The sequence below is a fragment of the Gallus gallus genome, chromosome 8 (genome assembly GCF_016699485.2).
Source record: "Gallus gallus isolate bGalGal1 chromosome 8, bGalGal1.mat.broiler.GRCg7b, whole genome shotgun sequence".
Lineage (NCBI taxonomy): Eukaryota > Metazoa > Chordata > Aves > Galliformes > Phasianidae > Gallus > Gallus gallus.
The window spans coordinates 4691937-4712239 of NC_052539.1; the positions used below are offsets into that span (position 1 = coordinate 4691937).

The 20303-nt window shown below is 54.5% G+C and overlaps 3 protein-coding genes across 27 annotated transcripts in view; all 3 read right to left on the minus strand.

Annotated features, from left to right (window-relative positions):
- DNM3 (dynamin 3) overlaps window positions 1-5650 on the minus strand; it is a 166801-nt gene extending 161151 nt beyond the window's left edge. For all 24 annotated transcript variants that reach the window (XR_005861932.2, XR_005861933.2, XM_040704989.2 and 21 more), the window contains exon 1: window positions 5424-5650. Coding sequence is in view for 22 of the 24 variants with exons in the window: in XM_040704989.2 (XP_040560923.1) it covers window positions 5424-5569 (146 nt within the window). In the remaining 2 variants the exon portion in view is untranslated. The remainder of the gene's footprint in view (window positions 1-5423) is intronic.
- Window positions 5651-9473: 3823 nt separating this feature from the next.
- METTL13 (methyltransferase like 13) lies at window positions 9474-14508 on the minus strand. The gene is made up of 8 exons (XM_040704993.2): window positions 14273-14508; window positions 13063-13810; window positions 12409-12608; window positions 11850-12045; window positions 11470-11613; window positions 11123-11335; window positions 10612-10743; window positions 9474-10269 (listed from the first exon to the last, which is right to left on the minus strand). Exons 1-8 carry the CDS (start codon window positions 14423-14425, stop codon window positions 9995-9997), a joined length of 2061 nt encoding a protein of 686 aa, XP_040560927.1. The 5' UTR covers window positions 14426-14508; the 3' UTR covers window positions 9474-9994.
- A 330-nt stretch (window positions 14509-14838) lies between these two features.
- ITPA (inosine triphosphatase) lies at window positions 14839-18488 on the minus strand. 2 transcript variants are annotated; one of them, NM_001271930.4, is made up of 8 exons: window positions 18321-18488; window positions 18142-18199; window positions 18001-18065; window positions 17456-17529; window positions 16620-16651; window positions 15857-15972; window positions 15440-15516; window positions 14839-15133 (listed from the first exon to the last, which is right to left on the minus strand). In NM_001271930.4, the coding sequence occupies exons 1-8, from the start codon at window positions 18381-18383 to the stop codon at window positions 15013-15015; spliced, it is 606 nt and encodes a 201-aa protein (NP_001258859.1). In that variant the 5' UTR covers window positions 18384-18488; the 3' UTR covers window positions 14839-15012. The 2 variants fall into 2 exon arrangements, 1 of the variants encoding a protein (NP_001258859.1); NR_073522.4 differs by having other exon boundaries at window positions 18142-18338.
- Between the last annotated feature and the right edge of the window lie 1815 nt (window positions 18489-20303).

Consider the following 20303-nt stretch of genomic DNA (forward strand, 5'->3'; position numbering starts at 1 on the left):
GCCTCTGATGGTTAATGTTACAACTGCCTTCAGCAGTTCCCAGCTCAGCTGCAAGAGGATGCGAGTACCTTCCAGTTGTTCTTGTGCTTGCCACAGAGCTCTGCCTGTTCTCTGCAGGTGAATCTACACACAGGTCATTTTAATGCACCCTACATAGATGAGCACTGCTGAATACACATGTGTATTTGTAGGTATCTACATAAGAAACAAGGCACCAAGTGCTTAAGAGGAATCCAGCTTTGATTTTATCAGCTGTGAAGGCAGAAATCTAGCTGCGTTACAGTGAGTAGTAGAACTCCTACGTCTCTGAAGGACGGAATCTTGCACAGGAGTTAGGATGCAGAAATACTCTGCTAGGTATTGATTTAAGCATGACTTCCTCACACAAATTACAAAAGCTGACATTATCACTAGGTGCTTTGGTTGAAAACTTCTCTTATCTCTAGCTACAGTCTCCTTTGCATCCCAGAGGCTATCACAGACAACAGTACTTGGCAGTACATCAAAGCCCAGCATGCAGTTAAATGGGATTTGCTCCTCTCAAGTTCAATAATGCTGCCTTGTTCGTCTTACTGCAACTTGCTGAAGAAAAAAGATGCAAGGTCACAGTTAAATAATGCTCACTTCCTGCTCTCAGCATATTTACACTGCAGACACACAGCATTAAAGAGCCTCCCAGTAGGTCTCTGCACATGGGGACAGCAAGCAAGGGGAGTTCACAGCTTCCAGTTGCCAGAAGGCCTTGCTTTGTCATGCACTGCTTAAAAAACCAGAAAAAGCAGAAATGGATTCTGCCTCTCGGTGCTTGCAGTCTGGGCAGAGGTTATTTAAGAAACGTGTGGATCCTACAGAAAAACATCAATTTTGTTCCATGATTAACAGATGGATACCAAGGCACGACGTGATCTCTTTGAAGGACTAAACTGAACACTGGCAAGGGGCCCTTCGTGGAAAGCAGAACCCTGCTACATCTCAGCTACTGCAAGCAGAACCCAGTGCCCTGCTTTAGTGTCATATGGGTACCTAAAGCAGCCATCCCACAGGGCAGAAAAATGTGTCACAGCAAGCTTTAGACTACAGTTACAGTTATTCCATACAGGCATTAAGATTATATGCTCATATTTTCCTTTAAAAATAGACGGAAGTTAAAAATTAAAGAATTTTTTAAAAATCAAAATCATAAACCTACCTATAGATTAAAGCCTTGAGGCACGTGCATGAGGATACAGGTGTGGGTAACATTCAAAAATGCATGAGGTTGTGCCATAAACCAGAGGCAGAGAAAAGCACAGCACCTTCTCGCCTGCTTCCCTGCTGTAACCTGTAGCAGTTCACCCCCTATGTTTGCAGGTGCATGTCCAAACAATCACACTGTTAACATGCATCTATCTATCTATGTATTAAGGCCATACACATCTCCGAGGGACATTTTACAGCAGAGGTAAGAATTACTTACTGATTAGCATCTCTGTAAAGCACTTGATAAGCTGAACTTACACACCAGGACGTGAGCCAGGGTTCCCAATGCTCTGCCTCATTACCGAGCACAGCTTATTTTACAGACTAAACCTGCTGATAACAGGATCTGGGTGCCAGAAATAAGAGGCATGGGTCCTCAACTCATATTTAAAAGAAAATTCTTACTTCCATTTGAAAAAGCTAATTAGCATCTTTGTTTGCACGCCTGCTTGAACTGCACGTTTGTTTTACTTGGCATGTAGCCATGCTCAGGACCTGGGATAAAACCGAACTTTCAATTCACATCAGATTTTGAAGGACAAAACTAGGCCATCTACATCACTTCTAAATAGCCACGTTTGTTTAACAACCTTTAAATCTATAAAAGTATTTGGGGAAGGAACCAAAAGGAGCCACTGTCTCATTTGCTACTGTTTCCATTTAATGGAATCCCCAGAAACAATCCTTGCTTTCAGCACACCAGAGTGTTTTGATAGCTACACTAATACCCTCAATGCAGCCGTACAATGGCTTAATTAGTCAGGAAAAGGAGGGGTTGATTCTCGTTTCCAGAAGGTCCTTAAGATTAAAATAAGAACGCAGAGCACCACGGAGATGCCTGCATCTCCTGCAGCTTGGCTTTTCCGCGCCTGTTTCATGTAAGAGGTGAATTTCCTGTAAAGAGAAGTGCTTCTGTCAGTGACAGAGAACCGAAGGAATAAAACATCTGCAGCCATGTAAGCCATCTCCCCTGCATGCCTGCAGCCTGAGTGCCTGCCCTCCTGGGAGAAACACCGCTCCAGTGCTTGGATTGAAGCCCCCTCCTCTGCCCTTAATGCCTCAACATTTCACGTTCATCCACAGGAACAGGAATGAGCGGAGCGCACGAGGAACTGCAATGCAAAAGGCAGAAAGCGGTACATATTTCATAACAAATAGCTGCACGCCGCGTAGGGGCCCTAAGATTATCCAAAGAGACTCAGATCAAAAAGCTGCAAAGCTGTATGACAAAAGCAGACCTCGGGCTCTTAAAATGAAAGCAGTTGTGTGACTGTGACTGACAGGCTTACAATCAGGACTTCACATCTCTTATAAAACAATTATTCGGCCGCATCCATTTTATATTACGTTAAGCAGGGAAGGAAGTAAAGAGCTTTCAGCTTTGAAATCCAATTATTAATTTCTCACTATCCGTAAGAATTAAATGAGGCTCTGATTCAAATCTGGAGAAGGAGGCCCTGACAAGATAAGCAAAGGTGCAGATGGCAAGCGATCTCAGAAGCCCATCTTGACATGTGGAATAATAGGGAAACTCTCTACCCGGATACAATTCCCAAGGATTGCTTCCTGCCCCCAATTTCCTTATAAATAACCTCGTTATTACCAAAAGCAAGTCACTTAAGAAGCACAAACAATACATCAGGTCACGATCCTGTACCCTGCTCCCACCGCGGGGCTACAGCTTGGATTCCCTTTGTGCTTCTCAGGCTCTCCCACCAGCCTCGCTTTAAGCACAGCCCCAGCACTGTATGGGCACATTTGCTTCTGTTGCAAAGAGAAGCAGGCTGTGTGAACATTTGTTCTTCCCTTACTCTTCAGACAATACCATTTCCTCCAAACAGCACCACCAGCTCCAGTTAGGAACATGTGAAGGCCTACCATGTAGGTGTAAACGCCGCTGTCCTCTGCTGTTCTCTCTTATTTTCATCCCAACATAACATCCAAGGACTTCAAACAGAGTTCCTTAAAGGAAGACCTCATTGCACACAGAGGAGAAATAAGCGATGAGTAAACCCTCTGAATACATGAAAGGATGCGAACCCAAATAGCAACGCTAATTGCTGCACTGGGAGCCTCCATGCTGCCCTGCTGCAGCCTTGTCCCAAACCAACCCCGAGGAAATGCGTGGCTCTGGCTGTCACACAATTCCTGCAGAGGCAAACACACACAGAACTCTGCTGCATGCAAGCACTGAGGTCAGTCAGAGCTGTGAGATATTAATTGGATGCTGGGGAATGCAGAGAGTTAGGCTGCATAAGGAAGACCTAACTCCGATACCACCTGCAAGCAAGTAAACATTTTCTCTGTCTGTATAGGAAAATAAAGTCATCGTTAAGTCCTTCAGAAGATCACAAGCAAAGGGCACTGAAACCAGCATGTCAGCCCAGTGGCTATGGGCTGCTGAGAAAAACCAATCTGATCCCAGAGTTCAGAGCCCTACCAACCCCACTGCCCTCCTGCCGCCAACTGCAGCTACTCCTGAAAGAGAGAGCCTCCTCTGAAGGCTAAGATTTCAAAACCTGCTAACAATAACAATTCACGTGATGAAAAACATAACGCACGAGAGCTAATGCTCAAACATCAGAGCAGTGCTGGACTGCTCCATTTTGATGACAATTTCTTTGAGAACTGTGTTACTATTACTGCTTGCACGGTGGTTGAGCGCATCATAGGCAATGCACCACAAACAAAAATGAGTGAGCACAGTATGTCTCTACAATGTCACACTACCTGTATCGGCCATACTAAGACACACACAGATACAATAAATTTGTTTTCCAGAGAAGAGCTTTGTTATCATGTAAAGACAGGGATTTTCTATTACTAACTAAAAAGTGCTTTTTACCTGCTGATCTGCCAACCAGAAACGCTCTTCAGTCTCACAGACATTTGCCCATCTGGTTCTGAGGGTTCACAATCAAGTTCTCACAGCTTAGCGAGCAACCAACATCTGCTGACCACACGTGCTCGCCCAGCACGGAGAAGAGGCAAGAGTAAAACATATTTAGCTAAACCTCACGGAAATGGGTTTGAAGTAAGAGTCTTTGATATTTACTTTTGCAAAAGACTTCAAGCTTGCAGGTATGGAGGTACAACAGATTGGGTGACTCCGTTTCTCTGAGAGTTACTGCACAGGACAACAATACGGACAAGGTTGAAAGACTCCAGACTGCAGCACAACAGAAACACCCCGCAGTGCTCCACAGGCCCCTGTAAACTTCTCTTGGAAGAGCCTGGCAGTACCTGCAGGGTGCACAGCGAGTAACCCTGGGGGTGAAAAAGGTCACTGTCCTTAGCTTTGCTTCCTAACTCTTACTACATGGCCTCACTTACGCAGCAGGTTCCAGCCTCTTTTCAGCTGGGCCAGAGCAGCACGAACTTTTCACTTTCACCTTTTGCTCTGGCCAGGATTGGACTCAGTGAGGGTCAACTTCGGATATTCTATGATTCTCTGACTCCTGGGGAGGTGAGCGGGAGCGCACCGCGCTCACAGAAGAGCTCAGCCTGCGGCTCAGGAGAAGCAGAGCCCTCTGGCAGGGCAGCGGTGAGAAGCACCTCCCAGTAAGGAGCAGCAGCTCATCCTTCCAGCAGCACGGCGGGACGCAGAGGCAGCCAGCAGCCCACAGCCATCACGCTGACCTCTGCGCCCAGGCAGGTGCCAGTCCAGACGAGGCTCTGCGACAGAGACCAGAACCTCCTCATTCCCAAGAAACACACAGAGGCCTTTCCTCCGCACGGCAGCCGCGTAACACCTCGCTTTGGGAGCCCTCGCGCCCAGCGCAGCAGGATCCCGGGCAGCGGCACGAGGAGGTCGCGCTCACCGCGAGCCGTTCATAAGCAGAGCCCGCCGACAGCACCGCCAGCCTGCGGGGGACGCGGACACCGAACGCGCTCCTGCCGACGAAACCCCCAGCCTGGAACCTGGAACCGCGACGACCACAACGGACGTTAAGCGCCGCTTTGCACGGAACGGCCGACCCTCGGCGCCAGGTGCACCTGACCGAGCGCGCACCGACGGGCACGCACGGAGGAGCCCGGCCGCGCTCGGCGCTCCCCCCCACACAACCCGCCGAGGCGGCGCTGCGGGGAGCGCGCGAAGAGGGGACCGTCGGCGACCGTTAGGAGGGGCGCGCGGAGCCTCTGAGGGGAGAGGAGGGGCGGGAAGGGGGCGGCCGCCGTCTCACCTGGAGACGCAGTTCTCCAGCACGGAGCTCTTGCCGGCGCTCTGCCCTCCCACCACCGCGATCTGCGGCAGGTCGAGCAGACAGCTCTGGCCCAGCGCCGCGAAGGCGTCCTGCAGCCGGTTGACGAGCGGGATGAGCCCCTCCATCCCGCCGCGCCGCTGCCGCCACCGCCGCCGCCTCCTCCTCCACCCGCTGCCTCCGCTGACAGGTAACGGCCGGCGCACTGCGCATGCGCACCGCTCCCGGCTGGGAGGCGGGCCCTCGGCTGAGAGGCCACGCCCCCTGGCGGCCCAGCACGCGCCCGCCGCCCGCCCGGCCCGCTCTATGCGGGGAGCCGCGCCGCTGTGCGCACGGAGAGCGGAGAAGCGTGTTCCGTGGGGTTGGGCGGTTATAAGGTGTAACGTTACCCCACAGCGCAGTTGGAGAGCCTCGAGTTCGGGAACAGGCTGCCTTCGTACCGCAGAGGGAAAGAAGTGGAGTGGGTTGAGTGCGAGTTGCACGGTGAGGCCAAGCCGGTCGTACAGCAAATAAGGATGAGATTGAGCTGCGATTACTGACAGCCCTCACAGCACAGAGACGGCCCAGACAGAGGCCTGCAGCGACGGAAGTTCTCCTCTGTGCTAACCCAGACACGGGCTTGCTCAGCATGAATAGCAGAACAGCAGGGAGCTGCGAGCAGCCCAGTGGCTGACAGGCGCTGACGCTCTGGAGTGCAATCAAAACATCTTGGCCAGAGCTGACAGCGAGCATAGCAAGTGGATCCCTACGGCAGGCCTGCTTCTAATGGGGGCACAGACAGGCAGCTGTGAACAGAGCCACAGAAGGAGCTGAGCCCCAGCATAAGGCCCGGAGCCATCCTTGTGCTGCAGCTGGGGCTGAGGCACACCGACAGCACGGGCATGGCTGGAACGCACTCCATGGACCTCAGCCCATCGTGAAGCCCCTCTCCATGCATGCAAAGGGTAAGGTGAGAGCTGAACTTGTCCTCGTGGCAAGGGAGGATGCTGCCTGGCATCCAAGCAGGAGGAATTATGTTTAGCTCAGGCTGAGGAGTTATTATTACTCCGTCTCTGCCCTTCTGGGAAAAGCCTTGTGGTCCTTTCGATCTAGATGGAGCCTGAGGTTATTGGCATAATTATGCCAATTAACAGCATGAATTTTTTTTCACGCTCCCAACTGAGCAGCCTGTGCCAGGAAGCGTCGGAGGAGCTTTTTGGCCTTCTTCCAGCCAATGGGTTCCTACCAAGGCTGGGAGTCAGGAACAACAGCATCGCGTTTTGGCAAAACCCTCTCAGCAGAAGTGTAGGCACGTTTCCCATCGCTTCTGAAATCGCTGCTGTCAGGAGAGGAGCAGCCTGGCACCAGGACCCCCTCAGTGCAAGAGAGAAACGAGCACTGGACGTGGCAGGATCCCTGGGGGCAACGCCGTGCTACCCTGAGACCGGTAACCCGGGGACCTGTCTTCTCCAGTAGCTTTTAGAGTTATGTCTTTGTTTCCTTCCTCTTATTAAAAATAAATGAGAAAACATCAATTCCTAGAAAAGAGATTAAACTATTCCCTCAAGTCCGGGAAGTTTCCACTGTTTCTGGCTAAGCTGACCATGCTTACCCTGTGACTCCATCGCTTACAACAATCTGCCCTCTCCCAAAACATGCCACGAGCGGTCAGGATACAACATTCCCACTTCCTTGCAAAAGCACAAATGTTTGCACGATGCATGCATGTGCTGTGCCAAGGATGCACATTTTCTAACAGCTCTAAGATGCCAGCAAAGGACACAGAAGGCACCTCCAGGTCCCTGTTTTCCCAAGGAGCACAAAGCTTCAGTGCTCCACGCTGCTTGTCACTTCCTTTTGTCATACATTGGGCTCAGGATGCAGATGAGATCTTCACAGCCCCAGCTTTCCCAGCTCGGTGGTAGGGGGGGAGGTACCTCTGGGTGTCACCAGCTCCAGCACTGCTTGCTCAGGTCCTCAGGCTCGTGGAGCTGGCGGGAGCCTCCGGTGCATTTCGGATCAAGCCTATGGATAGCAAGTATGTCCTGCCCTGACGCACAGCCAAATAAATGGGGAGAAGAGCCTGGTTTCAGGGCACAGCTGTCACTGTTCCTTACCTGCTAACAGCTCTTCCAAACCAGGCAGCGTGACGTTAAAACGGGACGTTCAGTTCAGATCCCCAGGCTGCTTTATAAATGCACGCCAGCGCAATTCCCTTCGTGGAGAATGGGTTATATAGGAGCTGCCACAGAGGAGACGCAGGCGCCTGCAGTGAGCAGCCAGGCACCGCCAGCAGAGCGCAGCCAAGGTTGAGTCCTCCCCCGGGCCACATTCAGAAGAGGCACGCTCCTTCACGCATGATTTTCCCCATCTCTCCAGGGACGCTCCTCGCCCTCTCCTTGGCTCAGCTCCAAACCCGAGGTCTTGCGGAGCTTTTCATACAGCTGATCTGCACGGAGCAGGAGACGTGGGGTTGGTGCTGTGCTGCAAGGGGAGCTCCACTAATGCTCTGCAGGTTTGCAGCGCTGGCGTCACCATGCCGGCCAGCATCACGCAGTGCATCTGCCAGCGAGGAGAGCTCAGAAAGGAGACCTTGAGGCTGCAGAAGAGACTGAAAGTAGAAGAAAGGCTGTGCTGCACTGCAGGCTGCAGAGATGTTTCCCCACAGCCTCTCACTGAGGGCACCTGGGAAGCAGCAGCAGCCCCTTGCTGCAGCCTGACAGCACGCCTGCTGCGTCCCCAGCCAGCAGAGCCAGGCTCGCTGCGCACAGGTCTGCAGGAAATCAGCTCAGGATGAGCCCCCAGCAGCCGGGGCTGGCTGCAGACTCAGGGCTGAGCCATGCCCCAATTTACACAGTGCTTTCTTTTTGTGCTGGGAAATCCAGAAAGGAAAGATGTCAGCATCTCTGAGACCATCGGAGGTTGCTAAGTGACAGGAGCGCTTGCTTCTAGCTCCCCTGTTTACAATGTGCCCACACTGTAAAGGAAGGAAGTGAAGAGTAAAGGATGCAAACATAGTATACTGCCAAAACACTCAGCAGAAACAGCTGCCAAACATATATGTTATTTACCCCCTTTTTGCTGCCCTGAGAAAGAATTTCCACGGATCAATTATTCCGCTTTCACCTGCAGAGAATTTCAGGTAATTGCAGCACTCGTTAAATATTTGCTGGTTTTCTGGCCAAAATATATTTCTTGACCAACACTGCAGGGCTGTCAGTGACTGCAAGGACAGCTGCAACGGACTGAGGTCCCATGGCCACTTTCTTCCCAATAAATGCCTTTTGTTTTTCCAACAGGATGTGGCATTACACAGCAATTAGGAAACGCAGCAGAAATGCAGAACTGGACAAAGGAGGGATGAACGCACCCTTTGTGTGAGCTGCCGGGGAAGAAATGAAATGCTTTAGATAAAATAAAGGGCACACACGCTAATCTGTGTCACTGGAATTATGTTGAGAATTGGAAACTGAGTTAAAAATAGACTGAATGCAGCACTGCTGATAAGAGTTGAGAAATTTGCCATCGCTGAGCTGGATGGATAATAGACATCCTTCAAAAAAAGGTGCTAATGATTATAGAGATTTAGAAGAGAACTGCACAGGGCGGACCGACTGCTGCACAACCGAGCTCCAGCCTTGCCTCTGCCAGCGACCGGCGACTGCGTGCAGCCCCGGGCAGAGCACAAAGCAGCACAGAGCTGTCACAGCTTATCTGTCTGCAGCGGGGAGCCGGCCGGCCCAAATCTGAGCTCTGACACTCACGAGCGCTCTGAGCGCCTGGGGAAGATCAAAAGCACTTTGCAAAAAAGAAAAAAGCATCTGCTCCCCCTGCACGGAAGCAGGCCAGCCAAAGGAGAAAGTGGGGCACCAACCTGTCCCGCTACATAAAGGAGAATAATGCGGAGAGCAACGGACATGGGATCTAAGCAACTCCCTGCACAGCCTGGCAGGACCTGGCATGCCTCACAGCAGCAGGGGCATCGCCCACCAAAGGGACGGCGGTGTCCCATCACTGCTAGCGAGAAATAAACCTGGTGGAGCACTGTGAACCTCAAGAGCAGTCCTGAGCTTTATTGTCACAGCACTCAGCCCATCTATACACATCTGCTGCCAGCCTCGGGGCAGAGCCAGGGGTTTGCAGAGATGCCAACAAGCAGTGATCCTGGAGGTGTAGAAGAAAGCAGAACATGGGGAAGGAGCAGTGCTGGAAGGGAAGAGGATGGTCAGAGTGACATTTAACCACAAAAGGAAAGCAGTGGGGAGAGATGCAAACACACAGCCCTGCCAACCCTGGAGCATCTTCTTCCCCTTGCCAGCTCAACACTGTCCCATGGGCAGCACAGCTCCCTGCTCTCCCAGCACTCTTCCCCAGCCCTGCTGTATGCAAAGAGCAGAGCCTCAGCGCTCCACGAGGCACGCTGGGCTCCCTTCTGCTGTCGGGAGCCCCTCTCCATGCCAGCTGCAGCCTTCAGGCAGACACCAGGCCAGCACTGGCTCCCTGCAGGGTCAACAATGTCCCAGCTGCAGCACCATGCAGGCACTCCTTTTGCTCAAGTGGCATCAGGGCCCCACTCAGAGGATGCTGATGGCCTGCAGCATGTCTGCCAGCACATACGAGCTGTCCCAGGAGCGTCCCAACTGCTGCATTGACCCCTCCAGTGCCTGGGCAAGCACTGTGAGCTCCACAGGGTCCCGCCGGCTCTCGGGGCTGAGCTGGCAGAACAAGATCTCGTTGACCTCCCCATCGATGCGGCGTGCGTAGAGCAGGGGGAAGACTTCCCTGAGGATGGCCAGGACAGACTCCTTCAGCCGAGCATCACGGCACACCAGGTTGAGCACAAAGACCCCTGCAGCAGAGCAAGAGGGGTTCAGAACAGCCACCTGTGAGCCTGGCATCCTGCGCACGCCTCCCTACTCACCCCCTCTCTACACAAACATGGCTGCATCCGTGCCACTGGTACCACCAGCTCCCTCTCACATGCAGCTCTGGGCAGCATATTGAGTGCCCTTGGCCAGCTCCACATCACTGGGAGCCGGGATCTGCTGGGAAAGGCAGCTGCCACACATCAGTCACAGCAGCACAGCCACTGCTTTCCAGGATGAGGAACCCACCACCCAAACCCTGTCCAACACCAGCCAGCCCAGTCCTGGCACCTGCAGGGGCACCACCAGCAGAGCCCACCTCGTACCTTCTGGCTTGAGAATGGTTTTAACTTTCTCCAGGAAGGGCTTCTCCACAAATGCTGGAGGCGGGCAGCTCATCCCCACTGTGAGGTCTTTGCTGTCCACATCAAACATGATGGCATCGTACTGAGCTGAGGCTGCAAGAGGGAACGCGGATTCATTATCCCACGGGACAGGGATGAGCCACACTAGGTGGGGAAGCAGCAAACATGGTGGCCAGGCTCCCCCCTCTGCCACTTTCAGCTGCTTCTTGTGACAGCACCTTCTGGACTGGGGAAAGAGCAAATATAAGGTCCCCTGCACATTCTGACAAGGACAAGCCTGCTCGCTGTAGGGACCTGTCAAGGCTGGAGCTTGTAACACATGGCAGGAGGTGCAAGAGAAACATGGGGAACACCATCGTACAACATGGCTGCCATGGAGGAACAGGATAGTCCAGGGATAGGCAAGAAGCAGAGCTAGAAACCAGCAGGAGGGCAGGATAGGAAGCAGAATTAAAGTTTTGCAAGACAGTACCTTCAGCTGCCAGCTTGGCGACGTGGTCCAGGCCATCAGCAATGTGCACCTGCATCCGGTCACCCTGGGAGAAGCCAAACCAGCGCGTGGCCACCTCCAGCATGGAGGGGTCGATCTCCACCACAGCCACATGGGCTTGTGGGAAGTAGTCGTGGACGAAGAGGGGCAGGCTGCCGCCACCAAGTCCCACAACCAGCACTGCAATCGGGGTTCCTGCCAAGGGACAGAATCCAGGTGAGCTGCCAGGCCTGCCACACTCCCTCTGCCCATCCCACTCGTCTCCCCCAGGCTGCTTCTAGCAGGCCACTGGGGCTCCACAGCCTGGAAAACCCTTCCCACCTCATCACCTGGTAGGGGGTCGGAGCTGCCCAGCAGGCAGAGCCCCGCCACCATGGCCTTGTGGTGCTCACAGCACAGGTAGCTCTTGTCAATTGCCATAGGAGGCTCGGCAGGGCCAGGCTTCTTCTTGTCTTTCCTCCGTTTCTTCTGGCCTGAAAGACAGGAGGTAAGGTGGGGCTGGAGCCAAGGCTGCTTTCTGGGGACTGACCACTTCAAACCCAAGTCCCACCAGCAATGCAGAGAGCAAAACCCCCCCCGCATTTGCACTGAGACAAGACAAACAGGTCCCAGCATGACTTTTTAATCTTCTTCCTCACATGCATCTCACTCCCTACCACCCAAAGTCACCCTCGGCCCTGCCCTGTCCCTGACCATCTCCTCAACATACCTGGGGGAGGTGCAGGGGCCAGGAGCCGGGCCTCCGACTGCACCACATTCCTGTTGCTGAGGAAGACGAGGCGACGGAAGTAGCACGCATCTTCCCCTTTGACGTCCTCCACGACGAACTCCCCACTCAGGGGGCTGGTATCACAGTGCCGTACCGTCCGCACCCCGATGTCCCCTCCCACAGACAGGAAGGGCACCTGCAGGGAGGACAGAGACTCGTGGCATCTAGGCTATAGGGTCAGGCGCTGGCCCCGTTTTGACTGTGAGTGGAGGGCTGGGATGAAGCTGACACACCTGGGAAGCAGCAGGATGAGCTGTAGGCAGTGCACAGGACACTGGGCTCACCCTGATCTATGTTGGGGTACAGGGAACCAGCACCCAAGGGCCTTTTACAAGGGGGGCTTGGGGAGTTGGAGCAAGAAAGAGCAGACAGAAGAGATGGGAGAAGTTAAAGGTGGGAAGATAGGGCCAGATGCTCTCAAGTTTTTGGGACGGCCCTTTTGTGTGTGTGTGTCTGTGTTTGGCACTGGGCTATGGGAAAGCCCAGTGAGCGGGCTCACCTGCTGCCGGGCGGGGAGGCCCGGCGGGGCCAGCTCCATCACCTTCCCCGACAGCTCTGCCTGGATGCTCGCCATGCCCTCGTAGCGCTGCTCCCTGTGCAGGGCCACAGTGACCAGGCGCCCAAAGCCCGCGCTGGCAGCCAGCTGCCTCCGCCCTTCCTCCGTCCCAAAGAGCCACTCGGTTTCTCTGCCCTGCGGGACTGCAGATGGGGGCTGCGGTCAGGAGAGCCCCAGGCAGGTGCTGGCCCCTGCACAGCCACCCTGGAGAGGAACTGTAGGGTACAGAGATTTCACAAGGAGGCAGCACTGCGTGACACAGCCTTATGCCTAGAGTTAGGCTGCACAATCAGTGATCAAAAGGACGTTTCTCAAATTGGGCAGGCTCTTGTAGGGGCCACATCTCATGATAAAGGGGTGTCCAACAGCCCCCAAACTCATCTGTGGTTTGCGCCGAGCCTCAGGCTCTGCAGGTACACAGGAAGCTAACAGTGCTTCTGGCAGAGCTCGACAAATCTCTGGGAGTAAAACCCCAACCAAACCCCACAGGGACAGACGATTTCCTTCTTCACCTCCAATTCCAGCAGGCCAGGACCACTGCTGCTATAGCAGCTCCCGGAGTGCTGTCTCTTTGTAGGCAGGAAAGGCTGTACTCACTGATGAAGATGGCAAAGCGATTGTCACGGGAAGGTTTCACCGCAGGGCTGTCGACTACGTGCAGCGTATAGCGGGGTCTCCCACTGCCTTTATCACACAGATCCAGGGAAAGCTGCTCCCCACAGGGGGCTTTGCTGAGCTGGCTGCAGAGCAGGGCGTAGTGCTGCCTGTCCTTCACCGCCTCCACCAGCCGCTCTGTGCTCTCCAATCGCAGCGGCTTGTCCTGCTCCTCGGGGCACATCTCCAGGATCTGCAGTGCAGAGCCAGGGATCTTCCTGAACTTTGTCATGACGTAGACAAAGACCGGCAGGACAAACTGCTGCTTGTCCCCACTGGTGGCCACCTCGTGAACACGCACTACCCAGCCTTCCTGGGAGAAGTATTCCACTGCTTTCTTCAGCACATGGGCTTGAGCCAAGGAGACGCAGAGGTAGCGCCCTCCCACCTGCAAAACCCGGCTGATCTCAGCAAACATCCTGTCCACCTTAGATAGAGTAACCTCTTCATCATCAGTGAGTACGGCATCCAGCGTGCCTTTGTCGAGGGCCACTTGGAAATGGGCGTCTGGGAAGTCCATGTGAAGCATATCCATCTGCAGGTAGCTCATCTTTGGCCTCTTGCTCGCGCTCCGCTCCTGCATCTGACGGATCACGGCATCGCTGATGTCAATGTTCACAATGTCCTCACACATCCCCGTGTCGTACATCTGCTCACTCAGCTCCGAGTTCCCACAGCCGACCACAAGAACCTGGGGAGCGGGACAAGAGCAGCAGTGATGGTGAGGGTGCCATGCATACACACCTCAAAGCAACCATGTGACATTAACCAGGAGCCCTCAGCAAGAACCACATCCATAGCACCTCCAGATCCACAGCGCCTCCAGATCCTCCCCACGACCCTAACATAACAATTCCATAAAGGCACATGGGCACAGAAGTGATCCTTCACTCTTTCCCTTCTGTGAGCCAGATCTCACCGTGCTGCTAATTCACTTAGCAAGGGTAGGATGAGAGCCTCCCCAAGCACCAGCCAGAGGGCCGGCTGAAACGACACAGTCTGTAAAAGCACGGCTGCAGTGCAAGCAGTCAACTCAGTTGCGACGCAGGGGGGTTACAAACAAAGCTCAGATGTGGAGAGCAACCCGGGCGGAACCGGGGGATCTGCACGGCAGAGAGGGAGAGGAAGCAGGAGCAGAGAACCGGGCCCTCACCTTGTCGCGGGGCCGCACGTACTTGAGCAGCACGGGGCACAGCTCCGGGAACGCCCCGTACCACTCGAAGGGCCGCTGCCCGCGCTGCCGAAAGAACCGATCCCAGTACCGCGCCGAGCCGAACTCCCCGGGGCTGCGGGGCAGCAGCTCCATGGCCCCGGTTCGGCGGTTCGGTTCGATCCGGGGCCGGTCCCGGTCCCGAACACGTGTTCCCGTACCGCGCCCCCACTGACGGCATCCGGGTGCGCAGCGCGCCGATTGAGCGCAGCGTCCGTGCCGCTGATTGGCCGCAACCCCTCGCCTCGGCTGCTTCCTATTGGCTACCACTCAGGAAGGGCGGTACTTCCCGCATCGGTGGCGCGCCCGGCGAACCCCTCCACCGAACGCTGGTCCGCCCGGCCCGGAGAGGCGGTCAGCTACAGCCGGTCAGGCGGCTCCGGCCTCGGTCACCCGGTTTTTCTGACATTTTCATCGGTAGAACCTGCGTGAAGATGGTGGAGGGTCTCAAACGTAACAGCTCCTGCAAGCCTCCGGCAAGGCACAAACATAAATGATCTCAGCACCTTAATGAACGCGCGCCTGGCTTCTACAGGCATTTTTGATGCAACACAAATAGGGGAAAAAAAGCAGCATTCGTGGCTTCACCATGAGCAACTTTAATATAAGCACGTGACCAAACCGAGATCTCACGGGGCTGTACATGAAAAGCATAGCATCCAGTGTCTGCGGGCAGGGGGACACTAGCTGGGACTGGAGGGGGCCTCTGTTGGGTTGCTCTGAAGGAAGAAGGCAGAGAGCTCACTCAGTGCACGGTACCGGTGTGAGATTGAGTTCTTCACAGCCTTGGGCAGCTCAGCGTAGCTGGAGTGGGAAGAAACCAAAACAGTCCTCAGCAGCTGAGTTGCTGCAGCATGTCCCCAAGCCCTCCCCTTCGCCTTGCTTTGCTGCCCAACCACAGTGGGGGTGTTGGCAGTGATACACGGCGAAACCAACAACCCCCATACTGATGGTGGGTTTCTCTGTAACCCCATTCAGATCCAGAACAGTGTTTTCTCCTTGCCAGCACTGCTTGTACGCGGCTCCTCTCAGTACAGAAACAAAATACAGCCCCCATCCCTTCCTTTCCTTAAAATTCCCATGAAGTGCCATAGGTAAAAAGCCACTTACGTCTGGTCATAGCCGTCAGGCTGAAAGCAGGGATCCCAGCCAAAATCTCGAGGGCCTCTGGGCTCAACAATCACCCCCTACCATGAAAAAGCCAAAGAGCCCTGTAAGTCGTGGTTCCTCAGCATTGCTGGTGCAGTCACATCTGAAACACAAGCTGCAAGGTTGTGGCCACTCACCAAAGGCTTGATGCTGCCCTCATTTCTCAGCACTCCCCCCAAAACATGACCAAAATCAGCAGTGCCAAAGTCAGTGCTCCATCAGGGTGCTGTTTACTGGCAGCCCCTTCACTACCCTCCACACCTCCCAGACTAAGAGAACTAACAACTGCAATCCAAGTAGTATCAGTGACCTCACTTGCCAACATTGTCCTTAACAGAGCCAATGCTATTACAAAATGCACGTTACAACCCCACCTACGTGTGTCTGGCCTTTGAACAGCTTCACGGGCTCCTCTGGGTTTCCAGTACTGAATGCAAAGGTGCACAGAGCATAGGCAGATTTGTCCTCAAACCCAGCCAGCAGCTTGTACAGGCCTGAGCAACACAGAGAGGATCCCAGTGTCAGTGTGATTCCAGCAGAGCGCAAGACACCCACCTAGAGACGGATCAAGGGAGTACTCTGCATTCACATGGACGAGGGAGAGGAAGAACCACAGGCCATAACAAAGCTAAGCTGAACCGATGCTTTTGGCTGAATCTCTCCTATCCCTGAGCTGCAGGGCTCCAAAAAGAACTTGGGAGCAGAAACAAAGAAGCGTGTTGCATCAGAGAAGGACTAAAGCCCCTTGTCAATCACAGTGATTAACACTCCTGCTCACGATGCCAGTACAGAAGCCAGAGATCACAGGTCTTCCAGGTTACCTCTGTGAAAGACAATTCCCACAGGCCCTGCCACCAGCCCGCGGGGGCAGAAGTCTGGGGACCCAGCAATGCAAGGATGAAGCCAAAGCTCCTGGGGGAAACAACATCAGTGAGGAAGGGTGCAGAAGTCTCAAAGAGAGAACACAAAGGGACAGAGCTGGACAGACAAAGGAACCAGCAATGAAGCAGGCAGCCAGGTGGGGGAGCACACTCAGCAGCACCCAACACAGGCAGGGATTCATTCCCCTGTTGTTGGGCTGCCTAGCAGCCCAAGACTGGAAAGAACAGTTACATGCAGACAGTGCTACAAGAGGCAGTACCTTCTGGCTTGAGCTTTTCCAGGAACCATTTTCTGAAGGGGGAAAAAAGGAGGAAAGACAAATTTTTGCTAATGTTACTCAGAAACACAACCATCCTTGAAGCACTGTTGCCTACGCTTTCACAGCTCTTTGAATCCCTCTTAAATGTACTGTCAAATCACCTCATTCTGGGCTATTTACAAATAAAGACAAATCTAGTTCTTAAACTAAGTGGGACATAAGGAGAACAACCGTGGGGTATTTAATCTTAACTTCTGTGCCAATAACCTAGTTCTCACTCATGAGCATCAACAAGCTAAAATACATTTCTTGATTCTGCTTGTTCACATCTTACACCCATTTCTAGTGCACAGTGAATTAGTTAAAGCTTTGATGACTCTGATTAGCTTAGCAGAGAGCTTGAAAGAGTTAATCACAGCAAAAGATAATCCCAGGAACTAAGACTGTATTTTAATCGAAGAAATACACAGCAGCGTAACAAACCTGTACCTGCAGGATTAAAACAGGCCCTTATGAGAATCTATGGGACACTCATGCAAGAGCTCTCCTGACACACCTGGTGTCTCAGTGCCCAGTGTGGGGCTCCCAAGCTGGCTGCAAGAGCAGGCACCCTAGACAGGGAACATGAGGCAACAGTTCAGATCTGTCTCTCCTGTCCTGTACCACGCATTACTTCACTGCTCACGTCCTGCCCACGAGATGCAGAATGAAACAGAGGACACAGAGCACCTCCCTGACCCTACTGCTGCATGGAGTGTTCCCTGTGAAGCACATCCTGCCAAGCTGTATTCCTCACTCTAGAACAAGAAAGGTGAGGCAAGTTCCCATCTACTTACATGTATGGTCCTGGAAGTCCCCCCAGGGCATTGAAGCACAAGCAGGTGTCCTCTACTATAACAGGCCCCCGAATCTGCAGCAAAAGCAATATCAAGCCTCAAGGAAGGTACTATCAGACTCATTTCCGTACTCAGTGCTGGTCTCATGCATCCAAGATAACAACACGGCAGCTATCAAAGCCCTCCCTTCAGCGTCAGCCCTCACCACACAGCCAAGCCCACTGCCTCTCCAGCAGGGGCTGAGCAGTGGTCCTCTCACAGAGCAAAAAGAGCAGAGCTGCACAGCCCTAAGGGAGCAGCGGGATCACGAGGAAGGTGCCCAGCGCGAGCTCTGACAGGTGGAAAATTCGGCACCCCACAGCCGCCAGGGCTGCACTGAGGGACACGTCACGTCTGCTCGCTGCTCTGGGGACGTGAGACCACAGGAGCGTCAGTAGCGCTGTCTAAGGGCAGCGTCTGTCCTTAGGAAGGACACACCGATGGGTGAGGGCCGCAGCCAGGCCCTGCCCTCCCCAAGCAGCAGAAGCGAACCGGGAGGCGCTGACCTGCCGGGCGGCCTCACGGCACTTCTGCACGGAGATCTCGTCCGGCTCCCCCTGGTACTCGGGCACTGGGAACACACACGGGCGGTCGCTGAGGAGGCGGCCGTGCCGAGCCGGGCCGCTCCCCCCCCCCCGCCAACTTACGGTCAATTTTCCTCGCCACCAACGTGTACGGAGAGGAGTCCCCGAGGATCTGAGTGACCTGCGGGAGGCAACGGGGAAGCACGGCCGTCAGCCCCGCTTCCGGTCCCGCTCTCAGGCCTCGCCTTGGGCCCGGGCCCGCAGGCCCCAAGGCCGCCCGTTGCTAGGCAACCGCCCCCCACCTCCTCCAGCTTCTTAGCGTTGCCCGTTACGAACACCACGCTCCTCCGCACCGGCGCCGCCATGCTGCCCCACGCCTGCGCGCTGAGCAGCCAATCACCGGCCGCGGCGCCGTCACCCTCGGCGACTCCCGGCCAATGGGAGCGGCCGAACCTCGGCGGGAGGCCGCGTCGCCTTTGCGGGTACGCATGCGCGGGATCGCGCGCGGCAATCTCGCGAAAACCGCCGCGTTGCCACGGAGACCGCCCCGTCCACCGCCGCCGCGGCGGCCCCGGCCGGGTCCCGCTCCGCCCCGCCACCCCCCACGTCAGCGCCGGGCTGAGGGCGGCACGCGGCTACGGCTGCAGGAACGGCGCCCAGCTCTCCCTGCCCTGTTTTGCCCGAAGCCATGGAGATGATGGAGCTGGGCCCTGGGCCGCGCTCCACGCTGTGCTGTTTACTGCAAGCTCTGGCAAGCCCGTGCGCTCGGTGACTGCAGATTTCCTACGTGGGAGCGATCGGATTTCATGTCTCCGAACACACCTGCGGAGCAGCTGGTCTGTCATAGCGACAGGGGAGAGCCGGGTCTGGCAGTCAAAGGATGCTCCCTTGTGGGTCGTGCTCTTTTAATTTGTACAAAAACAAATCAAATCCTTCCCAGAACCGTCACAGGCACAGAGCTGTGTGTTGGCTGCAGCCCTGGGAGGGGAGCTGAGCCCTACAGAAATCACCGAACAGCCTGGGTTGAAAAGGAGCACAATGACCATCCAGTTCCAACCCCCTGCCATGTGCAGGGTCGCCAACCAGCAGCCCAGGCTGCCCAGAGCCACATCCAGCCTGGCCTTGAATGCCTGCAGGGATGGGGCATCCACAGCCTCCTTGGGCAACCTGTTCAGTGCGTCACCACCCTCTAGGTGAAAAACTCCCTCCTAATATCCAACCTAAACCTCCCCTGCCTCAGTTTAAGACCATTCCCCCTTGTCCTATCACTATCCACCCTCATAAAGAGTCATTCTCCCTGCTGTTTACATGCTCCCTTCAAATACTGGAAGACTGCAATGAGGTCTCCCCGGAGCCTTCTCTTCTCCAAGCTAAACAAGCCCAGTTCCCTCAACCTTTCTTCACAGGAGAGCTGCTCCAGCCCTCTGATCATCTTAGTGGCCCTCCTGAGGCCCAACACTCCCTCTCATGCCCACACGCAGGATCCTGGGATGCCACCGCAGAACCCAGCACCCCTCCTCACGCTCTGCTGTCCCTGAAGCTCCATTTTACAAAGGGCTTCACGGGGGGGAACCTTCTCTTCCTGTAAGAGCAGAGCCAGGAGCACAGAAGCCCCTCCTGCTTCAGCACAGCAGCCGTCCATCCCTGCAGCCTCCTGCCCTTAGGCACAGGGACCCCCCCATCCCACTGCACAGGTCCCACCGGCAAGCCTGGAGAGAGCAGCAGCCCTACAGGAGGAATGGGTCCCACCAGCAAGCCTGGGAAGGAGCAGCAGCTCTGCAGGAGGATCATAAAGCACCAGCCAAGGCACGCCACTCCCTGTGAAAACCGATCGCGTGGAAAACAGCAGCTCATGAGGAGATCTGGGCAAAGAAGAAATGGATAAAACAGACCTTATGCTTGGGTGGAGTTATTTTTGTTGTGAAATCTCCTTCATAACATCTCCTAAGTGAAAACCAAGCCCAAAGCATGCAGGCAGCTTCTTCCAGCCCTGCTGGGAACAACAGCCCTTCCCTATCGCTGCAGCTCTCCCTGCAGTCAGGCCCTGGCAGGACTGCACAGGCTGCACTATAAAGACCAAGGCACTGTTAAGGAGAACAAGGAGGACTGCTCCGTAACATAGCTGAGATTAGATATTGTAGTGGTTTTTTCAGCCTTGAAAAAAATGATAAACTGCTTGATAAATTCTGTCACTGTCAAAAGTCACAGGACTGTTGATTTGCTGTTGGCTCTGTTTCCCAGCCAGATAGTCTCTTGAGAAGGTCTGTGCTTAGGATGACCCTGCT